This window comes from Alosa sapidissima, chromosome 17, assembly GCF_018492685.1.
Source record: "Alosa sapidissima isolate fAloSap1 chromosome 17, fAloSap1.pri, whole genome shotgun sequence".
NCBI lineage: Eukaryota > Metazoa > Chordata > Actinopteri > Clupeiformes > Clupeidae > Alosa > Alosa sapidissima.
The window spans coordinates 13942248-13970142 of NC_055973.1; the positions used below are offsets into that span (position 1 = coordinate 13942248).

Genomic DNA, 27895 nt, shown 5'->3' on the forward strand with positions numbered 1-27895 from the left:
ATGACCCTCGGCAGAAGAGAGGGAGTGTGTGCTCTCGCCGTCCTTGTGCACAGTATGGCTCGGGCATTCACTGATGTAATGGGGCTTTCATAGAGGCCCCACTGTGTGTGCCAGCATGAGGCTGGCATGACTGTATTGTGACGGGAGGCGACGTGCGTTCCTCGCCTCTCCTTATCACATGGGGAGCTGAGCTGAAGATCGTGCCTACATGGACCAAGCTTTGTTGTAGATGGGTGGTAAACATTTACAACCAATCATAAATATTGCACATTATTTAATCACTGGGCGTAGCCTATAGGTTTCATAAACATTCTTTTTATGTGTTGCTCAGGAAGCAAGTCAGTGTGTTAAGGTATTTAATTGTTGGTTGGAGTTGTGCCGACAGTAGTAACCGACAAAGTGAATGAACTAGACAGTCAGGTCTGAGCGGGGTTATCAGGAGACTGATCTGAATACATGGTGCATGTGTGTAAGGCTGTCTCTATAAGACACAGTGAATTCTTTCACTTATCTGCCTGCCATTCATTTCCTATCCCACATATGATAATAAAGATTAAAATCCTCATTCGTCACCCTGCCATGAGTTAGTCACTCAGTCTCCTCCTCTCTGCGCTACGCTGGAGGCCTTTGCTCTGATCTATCCACAGGTGCCATTTAGGGGGGGGGGGCTGCGTGACTGACTCAGCGAAACTGCCGCCCTCTTCCACTCTCTCTCTCTCTCTCTCTCTCTCTCTTCCTCTTTCGTGGCATCCCTCACGATGAGACGTGCCTTTGATCTGATCAAGTGCCAGGCTAATGAAACGAGAGCTCGTGCCTTTGTTTTCTCTCCTCCGCCTACCCGTGAGCCAAGAGGCGAGGGGCTGAGGGACGGGCAGACAGGAGGGGGGAGGGGTGTGTGTGTGTGTGTGTTCGTGTGTGTGTGTGTGTGTGTGTGGTTAGATGAGAGGTGGGCCGGGCGTCGGCAGCTGCCGCGGATGCCTTTCTTTCAGCATGAGATCATCCCCCGCAGGCCCAGCTGCCCACTGAGCGGGCACAATGAGAGCCCAAGCGTGTCTGCCTGCTCCGGCCGGACGCCTGTACTTCAAGGGAAAAGCACGCAGTACAGTTATCCCGTGGCAGTTAACATCACCACTCCCCTTAATTAGAAATTGTTGCATGCAGTTGTTGATGTCAATTAACTATGAATTGCAATAGATGGTGGTGTTCACATTTGTTGACCCTACAGCATTTGATAGTTGTTGATATTGTAGTTCAGGATTTCATTTTATCTACGATAATGCTTATTAAGCTCTTACATTTAATATATAGACCTATTTCTTTACTTAATGTAGGAACAACTGAATTTATTCATGGCTTATTCTTGATGACGTTCAGAGTTAAGTCTATGTTGTCTATACTGTCTGTGAATAATGCTACTTTAATAGAGTATTCTGTTCTACTCTTGAGCTCTATTATTCTACCATTACGCTCCATCATGTGATCTTTAAGACATGCAACTTGATGCATAACCTTCTTCTGGAAAGTAAAACCCTGACTCTCAGCACACATCTGCTATATGATGTGAAAGAGACGTCTTCGTTGGGGGGGGGAAAAAGCATCCGGTGATGCCATAGCGTTCTGACACACGCCTGACTTCACATGTTGAAGCCACTGATCTCAACCGTCCTGTATCTAATCACTCTGCTGCGAGGTGTGGTCTTGGCAGGAGTCCGCAGCCATAGCCAGCCTCCCACCCCCTTTTTTTTATGCACGCTTACCCACGCATTGTCGTACGCATGGGGCTTACAGCCAACAAACGTGTTCCAGTGAGTTAGGGGCGAGGAATATGTACCCAAACTAAGACCCGTAGGCCCGTAAGTGTTGTTGCAGCCTGGCAGTGAGTGGCATCGTGCTCGTTTGTTGAGCGCCTGGTGCCGGTGATAGAGCCTGTCTGGCCGAGACAGATGAGGGAATTCCCCAGTGCCTGACAGGCTGTCACTGCTGCGCCTGCTGGCTGAGCCTGGTCTGTGTTTTATCACACATGAGGATGGAAGCGCTCCCTGGTATGCGGCTGTGTAATCGACTGGCTTGCCAGATTTCATTTCCGTAACCCACATCCACCTTGGTAATCACTGCCGGGGAAAATAGGCATAGTTGAAATGCGCCACATTTTTTGCATAACAGTGTCCTGTCGTCAGAGATTAGAAGGGATAGAATTAAAGCAAGCAGGCAAACTGGCTGTACAATAATAGCCTCTGACCTTTGGTTTGAGTTGGATGTGTTTGTAAATGAAATTTACATGCGTGAGAGGTTGTGGCGTGCTAAATGTCATGGTGTAACTGGCAACAGTACAGTGTAACATAAACAAACACCATGGCCCATAGTCCCAGGTCATGGTGACTGAGATGTCATGGTCAAGTATAGTGGTGGAACTGAAGCTCATTATTTCTTCGCACTTGTTTCCATTGGAGTTTGCCATTTAATGAGCAATGGTGTACTTGTGAGTACAGTCATGGATAGTAACCATAATCTGATTTATGACTGTTGGTTTTCCTTTTGATTTTCAGTTTCAGTGCAACAAGCAAACCATCTGTTTTCTGTCACTTATTGGCTTTTTTTTGCATTTACCCACCGGGAAGTTTTTTTAACGTAATCAAAGGCCAAGCCCGTCCATCTTGAGTCAGTAGTCATACTCAGACACTGTTACTCGCTGTATGTTTTTCTCTGTCTGACTTTTCTCATTATCGGTTATGTTTTTGGTGTGTGTTGATTTCCCCCCCCTCTTTGTCTGTCTGGTTGGGAGTAGCCTGTATAAAATACCAGTGCGGTGTAACCTAGGCTGAGGAAGTACCCATTACATTTTGAAGCAGATCTGACTCCTGGGGAGGCTTGATGAATGAATGTAGTGTCACTTTCACTACCATTGCTAGATATGTCCTGTTGCATTTTGCTTTTGCAGAGGGCTTTCCCAGTGACTAGTGTAGATCTGGCTTTGTGGTTTATTTGTACGAGCTGTTCTTTTAAGAATGGGTTGGTTCTTGATTTTATCTCTGTGAAGTATGCTATCCGGGAGCACTTCGTACAGACGACTAATGGAAAATGCCCTATAATTGGCAGCAACCAGGTCGTTGCATCTAGATTCGCTTCCTCTGGTAATTTCAGTACAGAAGAATGAATAGGTCACTACATTTGTAATGTCAATATCTGGAACATCTTGAGCCCTGTTTCATGCTTATTGTTGCAAAACAAAAAAAGAACAACTTAAGCACTTGAAAACCTCTATTGTGTGTTTGTGTGTCAGGGGACCTTGATGAGTAATCACAGGGAAGTATCGCATTGAAAAAGAGCCAGTGACATTCAGTCCAAACACACAGACACACACACAGACACACACACACACACACACACACACACACACACACACACACACTGCCATAGTGGCCGAGGGAGGATGTAAGAAGAGAGCACTTCTACAGGCGCACAATGACAGAACAAAGGCCCTCAGTGCCATGCATTGGGAGAGTGGCGTGCCCCACACACACACACACACACACACACACACACACACACACACACACACACACACACACACACACACACACATACACACACACCTCCCCTAAACGTCCCCTGTCCTGTCGTGTCCTGGCCTGTGGCTGTCCACTACCAACACGAGCGGTAGTTGCGCTAGCTGGCTCCCACCCGCCGACTCCCCTAGTTTTTGTGTGCGAGAGGAGACAAGAGCGCTGCCGCCGCGGATCCTGTCGACCGCTTGAACCGCCAGCCCAGAGCCCTGTAGCCGCAGGGCTGGTGTCATTGTCATTGTTCCCTCCCTTCGCCTCCAAATGCAGGGAGGAACCGTGGGGTTGAGGGGCGGGGGCTGGTGTGGGGGGGGCTGTGTGGAGACAAGCGAGCCGGCAGACGGGAAGTGATTGAATTGTTTGATAATTAAATCCAGCATTTGTGGTGGTAAGAGGAGTGTGTGTGTGTGTGTGTGTGTGTGTGTGTGTGTGTGTGTGTGTGTGTGTGTGTGTGTGTGTGTTTGGGGGTTGCATCTAGTACTGAATTTATTTTCATTTTTGTTTCACATAAAAGTTTTTTTTTCTTCTCCCCCAAAAATCCCCTGCTCAATCAGCTTGGGAGTTTATACAAGGACTCTCCTCTGGATGGATTGGTCAGGCCGTCGGATGGACGATTGCCAGGGATACCGTGTTTTAAATTAGTGCCACAGCTGCCCAGAAACAGCCCAGCCGGCCGTTTGCTCGCCTTTGTGCAAAGTGACAACTGTGTGTGAGAGAGAAGACGCCGCAAGCACAATATATGTGTGTCGTGTCTGTCTGTGCACAGCAACAAAGGCACTTAGGGAAATCAGTTGCATAGACAAAAAGTGTGTGTTTCTGAATTGAGGATTGTGGTCACAGAGCTGAACAGGAAGACACACACACACACACACACACACACACACACACACACACCCCTTAGAGATGAGGCCTAGTGGGAAAAGAATACAATTCTGGGATATTGACTCAGTTCCCATAACGCAAAAGAGTCCATCTTCATTCAGCGGCTCCCTCCTCACACCAGCGTAAAATATAACATTGTGTGGAATCCACGGGGGGGGGGGGTTAGTTGTGGGGGCAAAGTTGTCATCGCTTCCTGGAAACTATAAGCTCAAGTCCACACTTGAGCTCATCACTGGGTGGGGTGAGAAAGAAAAGTGGGTTGACCGTATTCATTCACAACAGACGGATGATTCAGAGTGAGGCAGAGTTCGTTTTTTTAATTCACTGGAACATTTCCAGGATAGTGAAACTTATGAATTTATCATTCATTTAGAGGCTTTTGACTTCTTACTTAACATGGCTTTCTTTTCAGACCTTCCTGGATTATGTAGGCGCCGTCTGATTAGCAGGGCCTAAAGTGTGTGTGTTGTTGTTTGTTGTTGCTGCTGCTGTTGTTGTCATTGTTTATGCATCTGGAGAGTTAGAATTTGGTTCACATGACCTAATTCTTGCTGAGGCCCAGGCAGCTCTGTCTGTCTGTCTGTCTGTCTGACTGACTGACTAACTGACTGATCCCATGACGGCACGGTCCGTTGCTGCTGGCTCAGTAGTGATGAGTCAGTAGAGACCGCGATGCTCACTATGCAAAGTGTGCATGTCGCGATAATGGGAGGACAGGATTAAATTAGCCTCACTCACTCACTCACTCACTCACTCACTCACTCTACGGGTCGGTCGATAGATTGATCGTTTTGGGGGAGATGTTTGGAGCCATCCCAGGATGACTGGCTCAGAATAGGACCTCTCTGCTTTCTCATGCTGCTGTTTGAAGCGTTATGTAAGCGCTGTCTTCACCTTAAACAGAATCACATGAGTTGTAAATACAACTTATCTGCAAAACGGAGCTAAATAGGCAGAGGTGGTGGATCAAATAGTGAATTGGTGTGTGTGTGTGGGGGGGGGGGGGGGGGGGGCGACTCCATCTGTTAAACGAGCTTGTGAAGGGAGCTGGAGTGATAGATTGGCCCGCTCCAGTGGAATTACCTCAGCATTGACATTTGCTTTGCTCTGTTCTTGCAAGCCGCTGGAGTCTGACACACCACCACGAAGCTGCTAAAGAGTGTGTGTGTGTGTTTGTGGGGGGGGGGGGGGGGGAGGGGTGGGGTCATAGCATGCCTGCTGTTTTTTTTTTAATCGTTGTTATGGCGAAAAATCAATGTTAAGAGATCTTTTTTTTCCCCTTCCTCCCTCTTGGTAAACCATGACGCCTCCCATCCTGCAGTCCTGTTCAGTTTAACTGGAATTGTGGTGGAATTGAAGTGTGGGTGGGGGTGTGTGTGTGTCTGGCTTTCGTTTGTTTTTTCGGCGTTGCCTACCTCCTACTGGGAGACAGCAACTTCCCCCTTGTCACGGGGGAAAAGAGAGAGCGAGAGAGAGAGAGAGAGAGAGAGAGAGAGAGAGAGAGAGAGAGAGAGAGAGAGAGAGGGTGAAGAAGTGCTCGGCAGCCACCTGTGGAGTGCAAATATCTTTGGCACGTTATCTCGGTGGTGGCTGACCAAGGCCGTGGCACACTGTTGTTTCCGCGGCTCTGAGAGCAAACTCATTTAGTCGCTAATTCCGATCCGCAGGGAGTAGCCGGCCGCACATGCAGAGAGGACTGCTTCAGTTAATCAGTTCCGCTATATGACCTAATGAAAGGCAGCAGTCCTGTTTGCCTCCGAGGGTGACAATTTTCTACCTCAGTTCTTATCATTAGAGCGAGAAATGTCCTAGAGAGAGAAAGGCAGGCTCGTGCATTTGTATGTTATGATTGGTTAACAAATCCATTTCTGCTCATCTGGCCATACATTTGGTGACTGCACAGTGTGTTTTGATGGCTTTGTGCGATTACTCGACCAGAGGTCTGGTTTATCTCCAATCAGTGAAGGATATAGGTGGAAATTGGGTCACAATTAGGTTAGACGTTGGCTATAGGACATATGGGACGGGATCATTATCCCAGTGTTGTTTTCTCCAGCGCAAGGAAATTCAATTGGTTAACTTATTATGCAGGCTATATGTTTTTTTTTTTGCATGTTGATTGCAGATTCAGTAAAATGTTCTGAAAAAATAAACCCATGGTAGGAGGAGGAGGAGGAAGAGATGTAGGAGCAGGAGATGGTCCATCCAGACTCCTTGGCGTCTCCTGTGGTCGGCCATGTGGGGTTTGAGATGTTGATGGGTGTGTCTCTCTCCTATCTGTCCACAGAAAGAGATTCAGGCCATGAGCCAGTGCCACCACCCCAACATTGTCTCCTACTACACCTCGTTTGTGGTGAAGGATGAGCTCTGGCTGGTGATGGAACTCCTCAGCGGTGGTAAGTAGCGCTTTTCTCTCTCCTACCCTCTTGCTCCCCCCCTCCCTCTCTCTCTATCTTCTCATTCCCACTGTCATTCTCACTGTTTCCTTTGGTAATATTTTCTTTCTTTCTTTCTTTCTTTCTTTCTTTCTTTCCCTCAAAATCAGACCTACCTTGTCATCTGTTTTCATCTAGCATCTGAGCAGCGGCCATCCATCTTAAATGGACTGCTTGGACCCTCCCCGGTCCTTATCTGAGGGAAGCATTTTCTAAAATAGTTAAGCCTTGCATATGAAATCAGTCTGCACGGCTGAGGGAGCCTATTTTTTCCCTGCCCCACTTTGTGTGGGACTGTTGCAGTGGTGTACAGGAATGGAGAAAATAAATAGCTTTGGTTGAAAGGCCCATTGCTGGCGCTTGATGGATTGGTGGCTAGTCGGCGAGATAAAAAAAAAAAAAAACCCTGTATGTTTTCATTCTCTTCGTCAGAGCGCGACATTTTTCCTACTTCAGCAGGAGGTCGCTTGAGTAAGACATTTGCAAAAAGACAAAGAAACATGCAGAAAAACAAAGAACAAAGTACACAGTAAGCTGTACTTCATGTCAGGTGCACCAAGGAGGAGGAGTGGATGAGGCTGTTTTCTAGCTGCTGCACCCACCTACTCTAGCAAATATTCTGACCGCTCCTTAACCCCTCCCCATCCTCTCAAGCACCTGCAAATTACATCTGTCCTCGCACATAAACACATTTGTGTAAAGGACACAAATTTGTTACTTTTTACGAGGGTCTCAATTAACATTTAGATCTTTAACATTTTGATCACATCATACCTTCAGAAAGTAGCAGTGTAACACTTGTTATTTCTACATTTCAAGTATCTAATACTTTTTTTTGCTTTACCCGAGCTCATATGGAGGATTTCATTGTTCAGATTTTTTTTTTGTCAGTGATGATGTGTCCAAAAGTTGCCTGAATAATCTAATTTCAGACAATACCTAACTATGCATCTTTTCAAACCATGTTCCTGAAAGCACAGTATTGCAACATTTGTGTGTGTGTGTGTGTGTGAGAGAGAGTCTGTGTCTGTGTGTGTGTGCATGTGCGCGACCCAGCATGCAAGAGTGAGTACTGTGTCCTGGACTCCCCCATGGGCCCTAATCACAGAGTGGAAGTAATAACAGCCCCCAGATGCTCAGACAAGCACGGCACTCACACAGTTGCCTAGAGAGCCCAGGGGGAAGCGGGAGGAAGGACAGGTGTGTGGAGAGCATGGCAGGGAGAGAGTATATATAGTATAGTATAGTATATATACTCTTTTGATCCCGTGAGGGAAATTTGGTCTCTGCATTTAACCCAACCCGTGAATTAGTGAAACACAGCACACAGTGAGGTGAAGCACACACTAATCCGGGCGCAGTGAGCTGCCTGTAACCACAGCGGCGCTCGGGGAGCAGTGAGGGGTTAGGTGCCTTGCTCGAGGGCACTTCAGCTGTGGCCCACTGGTCGGGGCTCGAACCGGCAACCCTCCGGTCACAAGTCCAGAGTGCTAACCAGTGGACCACGGCTGCCACAGAGGACCACTCTGCAGCTTTTTGACAAGTTATTTTCATTTTCTCTCTGCCCTTTTTGTGTTGCCACCAGAAACTGGCAATTTCTAATGAGAGAGAGCTGCAGGAGTTTCAGAGCCCTTGATGATGGGCCTCGCTCAGAGCCTCTTCTGTCTTCAGCTGATGCGAGCAACGCGATGCCAGTGTGTTCTGTGATTACCCACTGCTGCCCAGTACCAGCGCCTGCTTCATTTGTCGTGTTGACAGGATAAAGCCAGCCTGTCGCGGTAATAGCTACTCATTTAACAGGCCCCCCTTGTGTCGTTGTTGCCTTCTGCAATGACGGGTTTCTCTCTCTCTCTCTCTCTCTCTCTCTCTCTCTCTCTCTCTCATTCTCTTTCTTTCTCTATTCCTCTATATCTCTATCTCTCTCTCTCTCTCTCTCTCTCTCTCTCTCTCTCTATCTCTCTCTCTTTCTCTATTTCTCACTCTACCTCTCTCTCTTTCTTTCTCTTTCTCTCTCTCTGTATCTCTTGCTGTGACGGGGAGCCCAGCCGGCTCGACGGGCTCTCCCAGCTACACTGTAAATGGCGACATCGTGGAACCACCCACCCAGCTGGATCCTGGCATCGTGCCCACCGCAGAACAGCCATAGAAACGGCGGTAGGCATCGGTCTCCATGGCGGCGTCTCTCCCATCCCTCCCTCCTTCCTCGCCTCGTACCATTAGCGAGGGTGGGGGGTGGGTCCGTTCCTCCGCTGTTATAGCGCGTGGAAATAAAATGATGATCATTTAACCATGAGCCTCAGCGAGATGGAGACAGAACGAGTTTGTGGTTTTATTGTCCATTAGCCGGCATGCTCACAGCACTCGGGCGAACCCGCTGGCAGCCTCTGCCGCCGGGCATTACGATCCCAGGATGCCACCTCACTGGGCACTAGTGATAAGGGTGTTTGGGCGCTTTTTCCCCCTTTCTTTTTCTCAAAGCCACATGAAAATGGAGAATGAAAGGAAAAAATGTGGTTGAGTGTCAGAGGTGAGCCGTTTAGGTATGGTGCTGATTAAAGCAATCTGTAGGCCTTGCAGGCACTCCCACTTGACGTATGACCATTCATTCCCATGATATTTTTTGACAGCAAATTGGATAATAAGTCAGTTACTCTGACAGCGGGCAGATAGACCACTTACAGTTAGAATGTAGGATGTAGTGACTAGCTCTTGTTAATGAAGGGCCAGAGTGGTAAGAGCATGAGGAGCATGGGATGAAAAAGAACACACACCAAATGGATGCATTAGATGAGTCAGTCATGCTTTAACACCTGATCTCTAAAAGGAAATACAGTCAACGTTCAGCTTGCTCAAAAGCTATTACCTGCCAGATGTCCCATGGTCCAAGACAGGTTAAACATTCCAAAGCTGGGTATAGCCTGGTTACCCATTTACTTCTCACACTCTCACACTCCCAAAAGCTACCCACTTGTGTGCACATATGCACAGAAATTCAGAGAAACCAGGGATGACCTAGTTATCCATTCACCTATGCATTGTCAAAAGCACACACGCCCACACATTTTCAAACCCAGTACAAATATGTGTGTGCACACTTAGAAATCTATATGCTTCTGCTATATGTCCTTGCATGTGCAGGGGTCCATATACACACCCAGGTATCCTCACCCTTCACCTCAACCCAGCCATCCTAACCCCAGTGCAAAGGTGTATCCTATATCCCTGAGAAAAGCACACAGATCAATAGGCTAATTAGCGTATAGCGTAAAGCACCAAAGGTCCTCTCCAATCTTGGGTTCATTCGGAGGGATACACTCTTCACACACCAAGCTTTTTCCACCCCCCCCCCCCACACACACACACACACACACACAAACACACCTTACATCGGTGGTTCTGTACGTTTTCGTTGGCAGGCGTCCAGGACATAGTCATCTAACTCTGACGAGCGAGAAGGCCTGCCGGGGAGGGTGAGGGGTGGCGGGGGGGGTGGGGGGTGTTGTGCTGAACCAGAAAGGGACACCAACACACACATACATAGACACACACACATGCACATTTCTTTACTCTCACACACATATGCATCAAACCTTTGTTCTGTATCTGTCACATACATAACCTACATCAACCACACACAAGATACACAGTTTTTTTATATATATATATATATATATATATATATATATATATATATATATATATATATATACACACACACACACATGCATACACAGATACTCACATCTTGCATAATCACTTACACACTAACAAACGTGTTCCTTTTCTCCCACATTCTTTCGCACATAGACACAGATGTGCGTTCACACAGAAATTCTCTCTCTCTCTCTCTCTCTGTCTTGCTCTCTCGCTTTCAAGCACATATACACAAACGGACACAAGATGTGCCTGTTCTGCACACACATGAACACACGAACGAACACACAGACACGCACACACACACACACACGGCCCTGTCTAGCTGAAGCATGGCCAGGCTAACCATGCCAGAGATTACAGAGAGGAGCAGCCCTCAAACACCTCGAGGTGATACAGAGCAGGGGTGGAGTGGAGCGGGAGGGGAAGGCTGCAAAGTGAGTCATGCTTAAGCAAGCCATGGAATGCGCTTCTGTAGATTAATCTGGCTGCCTCGCTGTGCCCTTTCAAACCTTCTCATCCCAACCCCACCACCACCACCAGCAGCAGCAGCTCATGGGCCACTAGAATGCTGTCACACTTGAGGAATTTTAGCCCTGGGCCTCTGAACCTGCACAGGAGAGCATACTCATGGATTGGCCCGGGGAACTGTATCGGAACTCCCCCTATTACCGTCGGTCCCGTATGTCCGCCGTCTTTCGTGTATGTGTCACTTAATATCCATTTCTATACAAACGCAAGCACCCACACCATAGGTGTATCTAAATTAGCTACATGTATGTACCTAAAATGACATTTTACCGTGACTCGAAGGGCTGTAAACAGTGTTGTAAGGCTGCGTGTACACATCCGCTTGGAGCTCCAGTGGAATTTTAATTTCATGACGAGAATTCTTGGTCTAACCGTTCATGTGCCGTTGAAACGGCGTAAACAGGCGACCCATTATAAGGGCCAGCATTATAACTCCGAACATGGTGAACAAAATCGGATATTTCAGGCAGTAAATGCTCCCGTTAAGAACCAAACCAGATTTTGTTCAAATCTACACACCTATGGCTGCTGAAAAATGTAAGGTTAATTTAGCAGATGTTATTTTGAAGTGTTAAAAAACATCGTTGTTTTAGAATTTCCGAACAAAAGTGGTGATAATTGGGGGTTTTACGATAAATGCAGAGACCAAATTTCCCTCACGGGATCAAAAGAGTATACAGTATATACTTATACTGGATCTGATGTTCGGAGAGCTGTTCACTTATACTGGATCTTTATCGTTCTGACGCCTTGTTGCAGTGGCTGTAGCTCTGTGTGTGTGTGTGTGTGTGTGTGTGTGTGTGTGTGTGTGTGTGTGTTGAATTTAAAAAGCTGCGTGGTTAATCTCAAAAGTGTTCCATTCATAGGGAGACTTATTCCTGGTCAAGCCAATCATCAACTCACAGACACGTGCGTACACACAAGCACACACAGAGTGACCCGAGGCCGAGACCCTTCTGTGGGTGTTAGTGTCAGATGCTCATTGTCCCTCACACCTCCGTCCATGTCATTTGTTGGTCTCATTTTTTTCTCCTCCTCCTCTTCCCCTTGTCGTCCTCCTCCCTCTCTTCTCTCATCCAGCCTCCCACGCCTGCCACTGCCCGCTGGCCTTGTCTCTCTTCTCTTCCTTCCTTTTCTCTCCTGTCGCTTTTCCCCCTCCCTGCTGTTGTCTTCTTCCTCTCTGGCGTGGCCGTTCAACACAGTGGGCATTCTCTCAGCTCTCCCTCTCTTTCCCTTCTTCTCTGTACTCCTCTTTTTCACTCTCTCCCTTCTCTCCCCATCCACTGCTCTCTGTCTCACCCCTCTTCTTACTCCTCCAGTTCTCTCTCTCTCTCTCTCTCTCTCTCTCTCTCTCTCTCTCTCCTCCATGCCTCCTCTTTCTCTTTCACTCCTCTCTCTGTCCGTCTCTCTCATTCACTCCCCCCTCTCTTCTCTCCTCCACTCCTCTCCCCCTCTCTCTTCCTCTCTTGTTCACTCCCCTCTCCCCCTCTCTCCCTCTCTCTTCCTCTCTCTTCCTCTCTCCTCCACTCCTCTCCCTCTCACTCTTCCTCTCTTGTTCACTCCCCTCTCCCCCTCTCTCCCTCCCTTTTCTTCCTCTTTCATGTACTCTTCCCCCTCGCTCTTTCTCTCTTCCTCCCTGTTTCACTCCTCTTTCCCCCTCTCTTCCTCTCTCATCCACTCATCTCTCTCTTCCTCTCTCCTTCACTCTCTCCATCTCTCCCTGCCACTCCAGAGCAGGGCCCTGAGGAAACTCCCAGGAGCTTCTGTCAAACACTCACACAAAGAGCCATTTCTTTTCCGATGGCTAAACTCAGTGAGCTCCACACACGGTAATGAGGGGCTACCGGGTGGGTGTGTGTGTGTGTGTGTGTGTATGTATGTTTGTATGGATGGATTGTACTGAAATCAGGTCGGTCTCTGGTGATCTGTTTTGGTTTTATAAGGACCATAAGATCCCTTGGCCGTAGTTTCTTGAAGCAGAACAGTTGCAAAGGTCAAGGAGAGAGAGAGAGAGAGAGAGAGAGAGAGATTTTTATCACAGCAGGAAATTAATGTGCTATGAGAACGCCCATACGTGAAAGTGTATCCACCTCTCTCTCCCCTCTTCTCTATGGGGGAATACTGAACATGTAAGGAGCATGCAAGGCCAGCCAGCACTTCTTGGAACTGATCAAATGGAGCCAGTGTGTAAAAGCATGAGTCAGACATTTGAGCGCAAGCCTGTCGGCTCAGCCCTGGCTCCTGTTGGAGCCTCACAGTACTACTGGCATCATTAGGCAGGAGTGAAGAGGATCCTTTTAAATCCTCTTCTCCCTCTCTCTTTCTCTCCCTCTCTCTCTCTTTCTCTCTCCACTGCTCTTTGTTATGGATCCCATCTCCCTATGAGGGGTTTTAGAAAACCTCTTTAGATGTGTAAGGCATAACAAGGGTAGTGAGTGGTGAGCGATTAAGACCTAATAAGAGGTTTTAAAGGACCTTTGTTTACACTTGGTTTCAGGGAATGGTAAACTAACGTGTGCTTAAAGGCTTAGTGGGCCACCCCCCTCATGGATTCTCTGTTTCTTTCTCTTTCACACGGAGACATGCTTGCACACGCGCACACACACACACACACACACACACACCTACACACGCACACAGACACACTTGTGCGCAGACGCACATGACATTTCACACACTCCCATATACACTCTCAGACCCACACACTCTGCCTGTGAAAAGAGGTGTTGGGAAGACATGAAAACCTATAGAGCTCTGTCAGGGGGTCTGCTGAGTCGGCTTTGTGTGTGTGTGTGTGTGTGTGTATGTGTGTGTGTGAAATAGAGAGATGGTGTGAGAAAGTGATGCAGAGAGGTGTGTTCTAGGGAGATGTGAGAGCATATGGAGTGCAAGGAGAACCCAATGAACCCGCGCTTAGACAAGCGACCAGTTGTATCTCACACCCGCCCTCCTTTTCTTTACTGTATTCTCTTCATACTCTCTCCTCCACACTTTCCACTTGCCATTCTACCTCCTTCTTTTATTTCCTATCGCTTGCTTTTTATCTCCATCTCTCCCTTTTCCCCTCTCTATCCTTTCCTTTCTCTTCCTTCCATCTCTTTTTTTTCACTCCCTCTTTCTCTACTTCCTCCTTCCTTCTCACTCCATCTCTACCTTACCCTTTCCTCTCTCTCTCTATCCCTATCCCTCACACGCTTTCTCTCTCTCTCTCTCTCTCTCTCTCTCTCTCTCTCTTCTCCCTCTCTCTCTAATTCAAATTCAAAGAGCTTTATTGGCATGTCTGTCAAGTTACAATGTTGTACACAAAACAAAAAACTATCAAGAAAAGAAACATAATTGACAAGGAGTAGGATAGGTCTGAGAATGATAAAATAAAAATAGACTCACACAAACACACACACACACACAAATAATCATATACCGGGGGGGGGGGGGGTTATTACTATAAATAGTAATATTTCTCTCTCTCTCTTTTTCTCTGCCTCATGTACTTCACCTCACATTGCTGGCTATCTGGATGAAAGGCATTGTGTGTGTGTGTGTGTGTGTGTGTGTGTGTGTGTTCCCTCCGACTCTTCTGTGGCTGGGATTGGATGTGCTATGGAGCATCCGAGGGCCGAGCGCATCCTAAAGTGATTGCACCAATAAATATCCTCCGTGGCCCCGGGCCTGGCACCCTGCCCAGAGGAGAGGGAGCAGCGCTGGCACACACACACACACACACACACACACACACACACACACACACACACACAATCTCATAGATGAGTTTCTCTTCCTCAGCATTTATTTAGTGGTTTCTTGTTAATAAATATCTAATAATGCAATATAACCATGCTATAGACTATGGTCTAGAATAATAGATCATATAGTGTATTTAGAAATATCACACATCATTTATGTGTGAATACTTACTTCTAAAGCTAGGCTAATGTTTTGCCATAGTGCCTTTGAAGTGCCTTTCTTTAATGAATCAATAACTGAAGAGTGCTGACACTGCTTGTAACCAGTGCAGTGCTTCTAATCCTGAATCCTTCATCACTGAGCAAACGTTTTTCACATGAAGCTTTTAGAGGGTTCTTCTGTAGTGGAAAGGTAGAGAACTCTTATTCAGACTGTTTTAGAGTACTTCCATTCCTGTGCGTGCGTGTGTGTGCCCGACCATGCATATGTGTGTGTGTGTGTTTGTTTGTTTGTTTGTTTGTTTGTTTGTTTGTTTGTTTGTTTGCTGTCCAAGTCTCCTAAAAACAGCTCCTCTAATGAGAGTGTATACACTGATTTCTATGGGCGTCATCCTCCGTACATCTGGATCACATTATTACATTTATTTATAAATAAATAATATTTATATTATTATTTTTTAAAAATGTTTTCACCCAGAGCCTCTTTTCACAGAAATGGAGTGCAGAGTACAGTATAGCGATGTGATTCTTTTGACTGCTGGGAGAGCAGATTTCTCTTTTTTCTTCTGTGTTCCCGTCTTTGCGGTTGGGAAGATTACCCCCTGGAGAGAGAGAGAGAGACCGAGAGAGAGGGAGGAAGGGAGTTAGATAGTGAGAGAAAAGTGCTGCCTTTCTGCATTGTCACAGTGATGGAAATAGCATCTGTAGCCGCCGAGTCTCCTGGTAGGAAAACAGGCCTCTATTGTTTCACCAGAGCTGTGTGAAATAAGGGAGATTTTACGGGTCTCTCTATGAGGAACATGCTCAGCCACAACTCAGCCAGACCTCAACAAGACCTCAATAGACCCCTGCTGAGTCTCTCGCCTCAGTCTTCAGTCTCTCTCTCTCTCTATCTCTGTCTTTTATTCTTTTTCGGACCCTCTTTTTCTTGTCCTCCTCTCTTATTCCCTCTCTTCATCCCTACATCTTTCTTGCTCTCTTTCACTCCCTTCTCTCTGTCCCTCCCACCTCGCTGTCCTCTCGTCGTCTCTCACCCTCACTCTTTCACCCCCCTCTCCCTCTTTCTCTTTTTCACTCTCGTTTCTCCTTCTGCTGTGTCTGTCGCTCTATCTGCCTTGGAACCGCTCCAGGTCACTCTTGAAGGATGCGGCCTCATAAAGATGCTCATTCCCCTTTCTCATTACGCTGTTTTGACATGCCAAAATTGAAATGTCATGGGAAGAAAGCAGGATCAACAGTTTCTCTCTCTCTCTCTCTCTCTCTCTCTCTCTCTCTCTCTCTCTCTCTCTCTCTCTCTCTCTCTCTCTCTCCAGGCAATTTTAAGATCTCTGTCTCTGTCTGTCTAAACGACCTTTAATAAATAGAACTCCGGGTCAGGAGGATGCCTGCAGAGTCGGGTTGGGTCCCTTCAAACTCAGAGTGTGCACACACACACACACACACACACATACTGTCTCTCTCTCTCTGTCTTTCTCTCTTGCTCGCTCTTGCTATCTTTCTCACTCTCACACACACATACTGTCTCAATCGCGCTCGCTCTCTCGCTATATTTCTCACACACACACAAACACACACACACACACACACACAACACACACACAGGCTGTCTCTCACTCTCTTTCCCTCTCTCTCTCTTTCCCTCTCTCAGACACACACACACACACACACCATAGCTGATATAATATCATGACTCTATAGCCTCTATGCGTGGGCTTTTTGAAAGATGAGCTGGCCAAAGCCCTCTCCAGTCCAAATGTTTTTGTATGAAAGCTCAGCAGGAGTCCATTCAATAGCGCGCCTCTGTCACAGTGAAGGGGGAAAAGAAAGAAGGAAGAAAATGACAATGAGATTAGAGTAGCCCAATGTGTAAGGCCAGAGCGATATGCCCCCCCCCACCCCCCCAAGCCTCTGCCCAGCCGAGCTATTCTCTCCATTCATTCATCTCTCCGCACGGCCGGTTAGTCGCTCCGCTCTTCAGAAGGGGCCAGACAGACAGGCAGCAGCCTGCTGCGTCTGACGAGGATGTTTAATATTATAACTCAGGGCCTCCATTTACCACCAGCTACCTTTGTGCGGAAGCTCTTTTTAAGCCATTTTGCAGAAGCACAATTTTAATAGCACATCATTTTGTGACAGCACGGTGTGCTTTTAATAGTGTGTTCTCATCACTTGCTCTTTTGATTTTCATTACTGAGAAGTTGTATATGTTTTTCGGTGACACTATATGAAGGGGAATCGGTAGTTGAAACCAAGAGTACACAATAAGAACTAGTCATACAACAGTTTCTACCTAGCCTGACGTAGCCATACTCAATTCTAGTCAGAATATGAGTCTGATACTGCTCCATTGGGACGTAATTATGGGGCGTGTTTCAACAGATACCGGGGAATGCCTTTGCACTCAATTGAATAGACCTAACCAATCAGAGCAACGAAATAACTTACCGTAAGATGTAGGAAGAACACACAAACCATCCTTCTTCTCCACAAATGCCTTAACATTGTTTTCTGGACTAATTTATTGTGCCGTCAATATCTCCTACATCACTCATTAGCAAAATCTAAGAGATACGTAGTAGGGTAGGCTATTAGGAAAAAACTGATAGCCTATATCCCCTCCGTTTTTAAAAATAATTCTGTTGAACACTGATATGGTACAAACATGTTATAAACAGCTGGGAAAGGCTGTCGCAAATACAGTTTTTGGAATGTGGGAAAAGTTTTCCCACATCCCAACTTTGGCCAAAGTTTTCAGAAATAATCGTTTTTCAGTGATAAAACCTCATTGAAATAATATAAGTATAAGTATATATACTCTTTTGATCCCGTGAGGGAAATTTGGTCTCTGCATTTAACCCAATCCGTGAATTAGTGAAACACAGCACACAGTGAGGTGAAGCACACACTAATCCCGGCGCAGTGAGCTGCCTGCAACCACTGCGGCGCTCGGGGAGCAGTGAGGGGTTAGGTGCCTTGCTCAAGGGCACTTCAGCTGTGGCCCACTGGTCGGCTCGAACCGGCAAGTCCAGAGTGCTAACCAGTGGGCCACGGCTGCCCACTATGCATTTTCCATATGGGGTCTTAGAAGCCATCTGTCTCCTTCTAGCCACAGCGTTTTTGTTGCAAACATAATCAACCTAAGCATGCTCAGATGACGTGACGGACGACACACTGTTGCTCACCTGCCCATCATTGTAAAGCCCGATTTGATTAGTCCGCCAGATTTGGGGCGAGCATAGTTGCTCCACAATGGAGCAATGCCAGACCGAACTTCCCGACCTCAAATGTGGTGGGCGGAACTAAGTTTGGCTGGCATCCAGGCTAGTTTCTACCTACTCCACAAGTGTAGATCAGAACATGAGTTTCCTATGTCACATAATGATTTGCAGTAGCAAACTTAAAAAACGGGCAGAAAATGAAACCTGTCCCACATTTCGGTTTCTGAGGCGGTTTGTAATTGTGATTGATACAATGTGAGATTGTATTTATTTTTAAACTTGCAGTAATTTCTGATGAAACAAATATGGGCTTGGTGTGCAATGGCCTTTAGGCTCCCGTATTAGATTAGATTAGATTAGCATACAGTTTTAGATGTAGCACATAATATTAGATATTTGTTTGTTTGTTTGTTTGTTTGTTTGTTTGTTTACAGAGTAGATTATACTGTAGTATTAGATTATTCGTTACAAATGTTCACATTATCAGTTCTTGCACATATCTGATGATCTATTTCCATATTAAACTGTATTCATCATCTTTATTCTGTGTGTCAACTCCCACCTCTGCCTCAATGAGAGAGAAACGATAGCGTAGCATTTACACACACCAGTGCAGTGAAGTTAGTCTGGCTATGCTGGACGTCCGGTTTGTACTGGGCAGTAATATGGGGCTGAGCGTGATGAATTGTGTTTTTGTCTCCTAGGCTCAATGCTGGACGTGATTAAGCACATCATCTCTCGGGGGGAGCATAAAACTGGGGTGCTGGATGAAGCCAGCATCGCCACCATGCTCAAGGAGGTGCTGCAGGGACTGGAGTATCTGCACAGAAACGGACAGATCCACCGGTAAGGCCACCTCAAGACCACTACCATACACCGTTACAAAGATCAATGCACTCAACTTAACCCAGCTAGGCCATCTTGTGCTTTGACTTTGAGTAATACCGATGTGTAATATCAAGTTGATTACAACCATTACATGTTAACCCTTGTTGAAAACATACACAGTTGCTTAAGAGGATTGTTGGCCAGTGCCACACACTATCTTCGCATTGCTTCATTCCCACATCATCACATCTTCAGCCTTGCTCTATGATACACCAGCCCCATACACAAGGCCTGACGTGTTTGTGATTCGAATGCATAGGTTGTACACACAGAGGACAAAGTAGATTTAATCCCGAGGCTCCGTGTGGTGCTCTGGTGGGAATGATTACGGCAGGATGCATAATAAATAACAGCAGAGGGTCAGGAGGCTGGCTGGAAAGCCATTACACGCCCTGTTGAGGTGGGGTGTAGGGGCTTTGCGGGCGCCTCAACAGTTCGCCTGCTGCGAGACATTGGCTGCACAGGAGCAGGGAGCCGGAAAGCCATCAAGGAACTGGCGGAGGAGGCAGAGAATGGCAGCTTCTGGCTGTGGCTGAGGAGGAGAGATAGAGGGTGGGGGCAGAACACCTAGGGCATCAGCAGGGGGTGGCAGGTAGAGATACCAGCCATCGCTCCGCCACCAAGAGATGTACTGGGGTTAAAGGAGCGAAACATCAGTGACTGGTGGTCCCCAGCTGATGACCCGTTCCTGCCCATAGGTGTATAGGGGAACACACTTGCATAGAGTGCACTGGTGGAGGTGCGTCAGGCAGCAATGCCCAGCAGGTATACCAACAGCCTGTATCTTCAAAACCCTTCTTTGCCCCCAGAGGTCATCCTGTCGAGGTGAGTTATGTCAGGAGAGCCCAATCAGGAACTGAGGCGTTTCAGAGAAAGCCTCCATTAAAAGGTGGTGGCCCCATCCGTCAGAATCTTCTCTGTGCTGGTTTAGAACTGGAATCCAGTCTTGTTCGGCGGCCCGAGACCTGGACACCCTCACTGGTGCCGACATTCCCGCACGTCTGGAACTCATAATGAAACGCCTGGGAGGTGTGATTTATTTTGGGGGCTGTTATTTTTTGAGAAGATGCACACCTACTCTCATGAATATTGGCACATTCTGGTGGCAAGACCAGTTTGTTTGTGGCTGCGGTTTATGCAGTGTTGAGCTTGCAGCCTTGCATTCGGCATGCTAAGCAAGCGGTATCGCTCTAAGGTCAGGTGAGGTGGCCAGGCTTTTTCGCCAGACAAACTGTCTCCTGGCGATCCTCCAGAGCCTAATTAAAACTTAAATTAAAAGCTGGCACCTTCGATCATGGCGGTGTCTCTGTTTAGTATTAATGGTGTGCTTTTTTCCCCCTGCCGTGGCATATTTTCCTGCCGGAAGTCCCTGGTATGGCGTAAGCCGCGCACGTGTAAATAACGCACAGGCTCTTAGCCCTCTGAGCACTCGCCTGCACTTAGAAGCTCAATGAAAGGAGAGGGATGGGGGGTGGATAGAGGAGAAAGGGACAGAGGGAATGGGAAGGATGAGGTGAGGAGTAAGAGACAAACAGAGGGAGCGAGAGAGATGGGGAAAGAGGGGGAGGGAGGGAGGGAGGGAGGGAGTGGTATGGAGTATGACAGAAAGGGATAGAAAGGGAAGGATCTGAAGAGAGAGACCCCCCCCCCCCTTGCTGCCTTCTGAGCCAGAGGTGTAAATCTCTCTTACAGGAGGTGATGAGAATACATGTGGAGAAAGAGAGATTAATAAAAGAGACACATGTGGAGGGAGGTAGGAAAATTATGGGAGAAGAGGGAGAGAAAGAATTGACAAAAAAGAAGTAAAGAAATGCTGCTCATGTTTGATGTGTTTTCCTGAGCTGGGATGCTTAATGTCTTATCTTCCAATCTCCTCAGACATGTCCTTTGATATAATGACCACTGTGGTTTGGTTTCTATCCTGTTCACTGTTGACATCTTACACATGTCTTGAGACATGTTTCTGGCTTGTCATACTTGTAAGCGAAATAAAGTGATGCAATGCACTCCACATCAAACATGAGAGCAGCACAGGGAGGTTCTCCTGTGATTCTCCAAAAGCTCAATGTTTGTGCAATCTCTCTGTCCCTAGTCTAGGTGGAGAGGCTAAAGCCCTCATGTCTAGGAGGACATCTGGTAGATCGCAGGAATGATTTTGGGCAGGAATGTGTTTACTGTATGGGCTTGGCACTGCCAAAACCAACAAACTACTGACAGCAATTTTGGCCAACACATGATCAGTTGATCTGTGTGTGTGTGTGTGTGTGTGTGTGTGTGTGTGTGTGTGTGTGTGTGTGTGTGTGTGTGTGTGTGTGTGTGTGTGTGTGTGTGCGCGCTACTCAAATGAATGCACCACTGACAAGACCTCTGGCACACATCCTACTCTAGTCAAAAACATGATCAGTTGATCAGCCCCAGTTTGTGTGTGTGCGGGTGCGTGCATGTGTGTATGACGTAAGCTGGATCATATGAGTAGCAGCAGAGCTAAAGTAGCTAGGCCGGAAGGTGGGGGGGGATGGTCACCTGATTCCTGCTCTCTCTCAGTAGAATGTAATTAGAGGCTCGGGCCTAAGGCTCACCCTGAGTCGTTCACCAGGAGCCGGTTAACTTTAACACCTCTCTCTCTCTCTCTCTCTCTCTCTCACACAGTCACACACACACACACACACACACACACACACACACACACACACACTCACACACACACACAAATAGCAGTGTGAGGAGACCCAGCACAGGGGTATCAGTTCTCCCACCTCACTACCTCACCAAAAGTGGCATCATCTTTACCCCCTCCATCCTCCTCCTTCATCTGTCCATCTGTGACGTGTTCTCTCTTCCGAGGAAATGATCCACTGATGCCCTTTTTCTCTCTCTCTCTGGGGTCATCCTTCATCACCCACTCTTCTCCACCTCCTTTCCAGCCCTCCAGTTGTCTATCCCTCTCTCTATTGCTCTGTGTTGTTATCCCCCTCTCTCTCTCTCCCTCCCTTTTTCCCATCTCCATCTCTCTCTTTCTCTCCACCCCCCCTCTTTTTATTCTCTCTCTCTCTCTCTCTTTTCCCCACTCTGTCTTTCTGCATCCCTTGGTTCATGCTGTAATCACTCCCATGTGTCTCATCGAGGCCTTCTTTGTTCTTGAGAAGCCTTATCCTGGATGTTTATCTCTCAGGCCAGCTGTGTGTGTGTGCGTGCGTGCGTGTGTGAGTGATCGTGTTTGTGTGAATGTGCCTATGCTGAAGGCAGTGTCCCCTGAGACATTGGTCAGGAATGGCAATGGTGTCATGCTTGTATGGCTGTGAGCTTATCTCACAGTCTGTGATCTCATAGTCCTCCTCCTCCTCCTCCTCCTCTCCATGGCCTCTTCTTTATTAACCTTGTCATACCTTCTCTTCTCCACAAGGCACTTTACCAGCATGACCCCCAGCCTTCCCCTGATGATGATGACCTTAATATATAGCTCTATACATTAAGTCAAGTCAGGTCAAGTTTATTTATATAGCGCATATAATACACAGAGGTCATTCAGTGTGCTTTTCATAAACAAAAGCAAACAGTAATATTAAATAAAAGCATAAAAGGGCAATAGTTGACTGTGTTGTGTTGTGTTTTTCATTAAAATACCCATAAATTCCCATAAAAGCAGGCAGATTTTTATTTTTAAAAGCCAGTTATTTCATGGATCCAGGGTACTATACATCCTGATAAAGTTCCCTTAGCTTTTGGAATTAAAATAACCCCACATCATCACATACCCTTCAACATACCTAGAGATTGGGATGATTCATTTCAGTTAGCCTAATAGCCGGTTTGATTTGCATTGAGATATTATCTTATGGAAATTACCCCATGCCAATCGTGAGCTATGGTAAAGGGTATGTGATGATGGGGTTATTTTAATTTCAAAGGCCAAAGGAACTTTATCAGGATGTATAGTACCCTGGATCCATGAAATAACTGGCCTTTAAAAATAAAAATCTCAGATTCTGTACCATAAAAAGATGCAAACTCATTGCATACTGTATATTACTTGCGAGAACTGGAGAAGTTCAGGTGCTAATTGAGAGGGGGGATTTGTTAACTTCTCAATGATTGAAAATAGTACACGAGTGTTATTTGTACTACTACTGATGATGAAAGACTGTCTTGCTTTGCTGGCTATTAAGATAGACAGACAAGGGTATGTAATATGTAACATTTAGTATCCCTGCCTTGAGGGTTCAACCACAAAGCTGCTCTAATTGCTAATGGACATGATGTCAGAGGAACCTCGCCACTTGCACAGAGGCATGCTCGGGGCATAAATCTCCATGCCGACGTGATAATGCTGAGATACCATTCTCTGGTGTTTTATTTTTTATTCTGAAACACTCGGAGCATGTAAGGTCGATTGTGTCGTTAAAAGCGCGATGGCTTTATCGGTCCAGCGCGGAGTGATTTTCTGGCCATCAGGCGCTGAGTCATGGTTGGTGGTTTTATTTTACTCGTTTTTATTTTTTATTTCCTATTCAAAGGCCCTTTTCATTTCACAAGTGCAAAACAGTGATTTGACAGCGACACACGCCTCCCATTAAAGTGGTCTTTTTAGAGCCGGAGCCCGTGAGTGGAGAAAGGGGCCTTTATTGTGTCCTGGCTCCAGGGTTAGGGACTTTATGTAACACCACGTGTCTCGCAGACCGCTCCTGTCAAAACACTTGCCATCTCGATCCCTGGTCTTCACGGCCAAAACAATGAAAAAGCTGAAGGGGCCATGGGGCGAGCACCAGATAAGGGAGAAAGGGGGAAAATAAAAGGGAAGTTCAATAATGGCTGATGCCTGAGTGGAATAATAGGAGCGATGCAAATATTGGACAATAAGTCGAGCTGAACTAAGCTCGACTTTCAGAGGAGGGAAACCGAAAGAGACGAGTCCGTCCACAAGAAATTAGGAACTAGAGAGCGTCAGTCGGAGTGGTAGAGCTGCCCTCAGCTTCCCAAAATACTGGGCTCTGTGGGTCATCTCGAAAGGGCAGACACTGTTTACCACATTGTGTGTGTGTGTGTGTGTGTGGGTGGGTGGGTGTGGGTGGTAGCGTGTGTGTGTGCGTGCGGGCAGTTGAGAGAGACCATCCATCATGAAGGGAAGATTCTTTCCTCTGATTCTTTCCTGATCTGGAGCTTTTGGCGGCTACCTCCTTTTTCCTTCCTTGGGTGACCACGGTGAACCCACTGCCCCCTGCCTACCCTCCTGCTGAAGCTGCAGTACAGCACCGACCACCTGCAGGCTCTTCTGCACACCAGCACTACTGGCCTCCCACCTCCCACAGGCAGCAGCTGTCAATCATGAGACAGCACGACTGACCACACACCCTCTTCCCTTACTCCTGACTCAGAGGAAGCAGGACGCCACGGTCAAAAGATAGCAGCTCAGAAATCAGCACTGGCATAGTCATTGTAAATGAATGGGTGTTTATGGTGACTGGAAATGGCTTTTCTCCAACATCTAGGTACAGTCTAGGTGCTCCTAGTCTTGCTGATTGTATCGATGGCGATCTTCCGTGTGGAAGGAGGGGAGGGATCGGTGCGGTGGCAGCTAGATGACTCGGTGGAAATGCCACCATTGCGTTGCATTATGTCAGTCAGTCTGTATATCTGTCTGTCCATATGACAGGCCTCCTATCAATGATTCACTCAGTCCCGTGTCCCTGTGTCTGTCAGTCTGTTACCCCTGTGGAAGTGCTGAGTAAACCTGCGTTCACACTTTGTGTCTTTTTGGAAGCTGCCAGGATCAGTTTGACATTATTATCCTATGGAGTAAACTGTGTACCTGAGTACTTTTTTCTGCAGCTCAGTGTCATTTTAAAATTGAAAAAGTTCAGCTTCTCTAACAAAAAAACAAACAAACAAAAAAACGCCCTACGTCTAGAGCTTTTCTGACAGTTGACCAATCCCAAGCACAGGAGATACCTGCCCACTGCTTTGTGACTGGACTGGACTGGACAGGCCCATCTCAGCTCAGTCTAGCTCATATCAACACAGCGCAGCCACCTCCCACTGTGCCTGGTGCTTACTGAAGACCCACTACTAGACTTGCACTAAATCAACATCAGAACGGAGTGCCATTCAGAGTCATTAGACATTCATATAACAGAGCCAATTTCTCATTTGACACTCATCTATTTGTGTGCCCTTGTATTACACTTACCCACACACATCCTGTGTATGCTTTGTAAAGGTATTTAGTGTAAGTAAAAAGCCTTACATGTTTTGGGAAGCAGAATGTTGTGCAATAAGGATAAACAGGTTTCCTCCTGAGGAAAGGAGGGAGTAAGTGTGTGATAAAGAGAGAGGAAGGGATTGATACTTGGCAGTAATGCCGGCATACGTGACGAGACGTATGGAATCATGTAAATCGTCCAAGCTGTGTGTGTGTGTGAGCGAGAGAGAGAGAGAGAGAGAGACATAAATATAAATTATGGGTTGTGTACGCCTAGTTTTCCTGGAGACTGATGCCTCCCTCATGGCAACCCACTGTGTGAATTTCTCCTGTGGGATCATTAAGATCTGTCACATCGCCCCGATCTCAGCATGGCACCCAGTACACAACTTACATAACTTCATAACACAAGAATGTGTGAGTGAGGTGTGTCTGCAAAAATGTACTGCTTCAAATTTCCCCCACATCTCTTCGAAGTGCTGCGCAATCGTCAGATTTTATGTTCCGATATGCCTTTGTCTGAGCTAGGCTGTCATCTTACCTTTCGGACGCCTTTTGTCACCCCATGACTGTTGGAGAAGTAATGCGCTTCCTTAACAAAATGAAAAGACAATGGCTGTGTGTGTGCGTGTGTGTGTGTGTGTGTGTGTGTGCGTGCGGGCACATCTGTGTTTGTGTGTACACATGTTTATACTGGATGAGTAAGCATGTTTCTCTTGATATGGGGGCCTTTGTACAGTTGACTGTTGTCTGGACTCCTGGAGGACAAACTCCATGACAAATCCCTCTTCCTCTCCTCCTCCTCTTCCTCCCATCTCTTCTCTCTTCTGTCTCTGTCTCCTCTCCTCCTCCTCTGTCTCTCCTTTCTTTCCTCTCTTCCTCCTCTTCCTCTCCTTTACTCCTCTTCTTCACTTCAATGTCTCTGCACTTGTCTGTCTGGACTCCCAGGCACAGTAATATGCAAACAATTATCATACGCTCTCACTGAGTATAGGAATGTTTTCCAACCGCGGCAGCAATCATCTCCCACATCACACATGTGTGTCCACTCCTGCACTTCCTCTTGGCTGTAATTACAGTGATAATATAGAAAAGCATTGAGAGAGGCCCCTTTAAAATTACCAGCCACAGTTGGATGGTGAGTTGGCAACCCAACCTCCATGTTATGTGTACTGCTTAGCTACGCGGCTAAAGCTAATGTGGAAGCTTCACAATTTTACATAACGTTCTGAAGTCTTAGCCTATGTTTACATAACAATTAGAGAGTCTCTATTGGTATGAATGGTTATGGTATATAGCATGAGTTGGTGACCTTGGCCACCCCTATAGTTTCCGTTTCAGGCAGAACCAAATGTCAATACAGTCATAGGTCAAGTGCTTGCTTAAGAGTAAGCAACCAGGCTGATACTGGGTGAATTTAGGTCCAACAGGTCAGCTGTGTTGCCATTGTCATTGTGTGCTCTTAGAGGTCAGGCCTGAGTTAGCTTTTAGCTCATGGTAATAAAATCACCCTCTATTATCCTACTTCTGTGTAAAATGTAAACAGAGAACAAAAAAAATTCAATCCCTTCATTGTTGAATAGAGAATCTAAACAACTTTCCGAGATTGACTTGCGTGTTGCATGACCACAGAGCACAACTGAATGTATAAACTAAATGTTTGTCGCTATGTTTGTCCTTCGAAGGCACACTTCCCCTTTCACAAGTCTTTTTTTAAAACATTTTTTTTTTATAAATAAAGCTAAACACTTTCAGTTTTTTCACAAGAGCAAACACCAGAGCTGCACTGATGTTTGCAGAATGGAATGAATCACTCATCCCTGACACTTTTCCTGATCTCAACGCAATGCTCTGGGTGTCAGAAACAAACATAGTGGGTAAGAGACACTGGCCATTCCCAATACCTCTGTGAGTAGTGAGTGGCCTTGTGTGGGGAATAAAGATTTCATAAGAGCTGGTTGGAAATGGAGGGATGATGCCACCTTTGGTGAGATGGTGAGGTGGGACAACTAATACCTCTTTGCTGTGTCTTGTCACATTGCTTTGTGTGTGGGTGTTGGTGTGTGGGTGTGTGTTGGTATGTTTGTGAGACTTGGTATGACAACCACTTTAAGATAGATGAAACAGGAAACCAGAGGACTGGTGTTGTGAAGTGAAAAAGACTCTTGTAGTAGAGGTCACCCAATGTGCCTCTTCACTTAGTGTAGTGCTGCTTGTTTAGTCAGTGGCTGTGGACACATTCTACAGGTACTGTCTCTCTGGTGCCACCTGCTGGTTGCATGTTGTATTGTAGACATTATTGACTGAGCCCTGCCAAAGGGTAATGTATTCATGAATACACTTATATCTAGTACTGACCTTCATCTGTCTGTTAAAGCCAGCAGGCGTTCAGCCGCCATCCGACGATGCAATTTATTTTATTGGGGTGGAAGCGATTTGATCACATGAACTCCCCTAATCGCCAATCCAAACGCTACCCCCTCAGACCCTCCTGATCTGTCATCTCTGGCCACTGTCCCCCATATCCCCGTCCACTCTCGTCCCAGTTTTTATTCAGCGGGAAGGAGAAGAATTCCTCCCTGTCTGCTCTTTTATCACTGAGCATCTGCGACTGCTGCAGCCAGGGTCA

The 27895-nt window shown here is 46.7% G+C and overlaps 1 protein-coding gene across 2 annotated transcripts in view; it reads left to right on the forward strand.

The window, feature by feature from the left end:
* Positions 1–27895, forward strand: part of oxsr1b (oxidative stress responsive kinase 1b) — a 64261-nt gene that overhangs the window by 18902 nt on the left and 17464 nt on the right. For both annotated transcript variants that reach the window (XM_042067044.1, XM_042067045.1), the window contains exons 3-4: positions 6730–6838; positions 18887–19028. In XM_042067044.1, coding sequence (XP_041922978.1) covers positions 6730–6838; positions 18887–19028 — 251 coding nt within the window. The remainder of the gene's footprint in view (positions 1–6729; positions 6839–18886; positions 19029–27895) is intronic.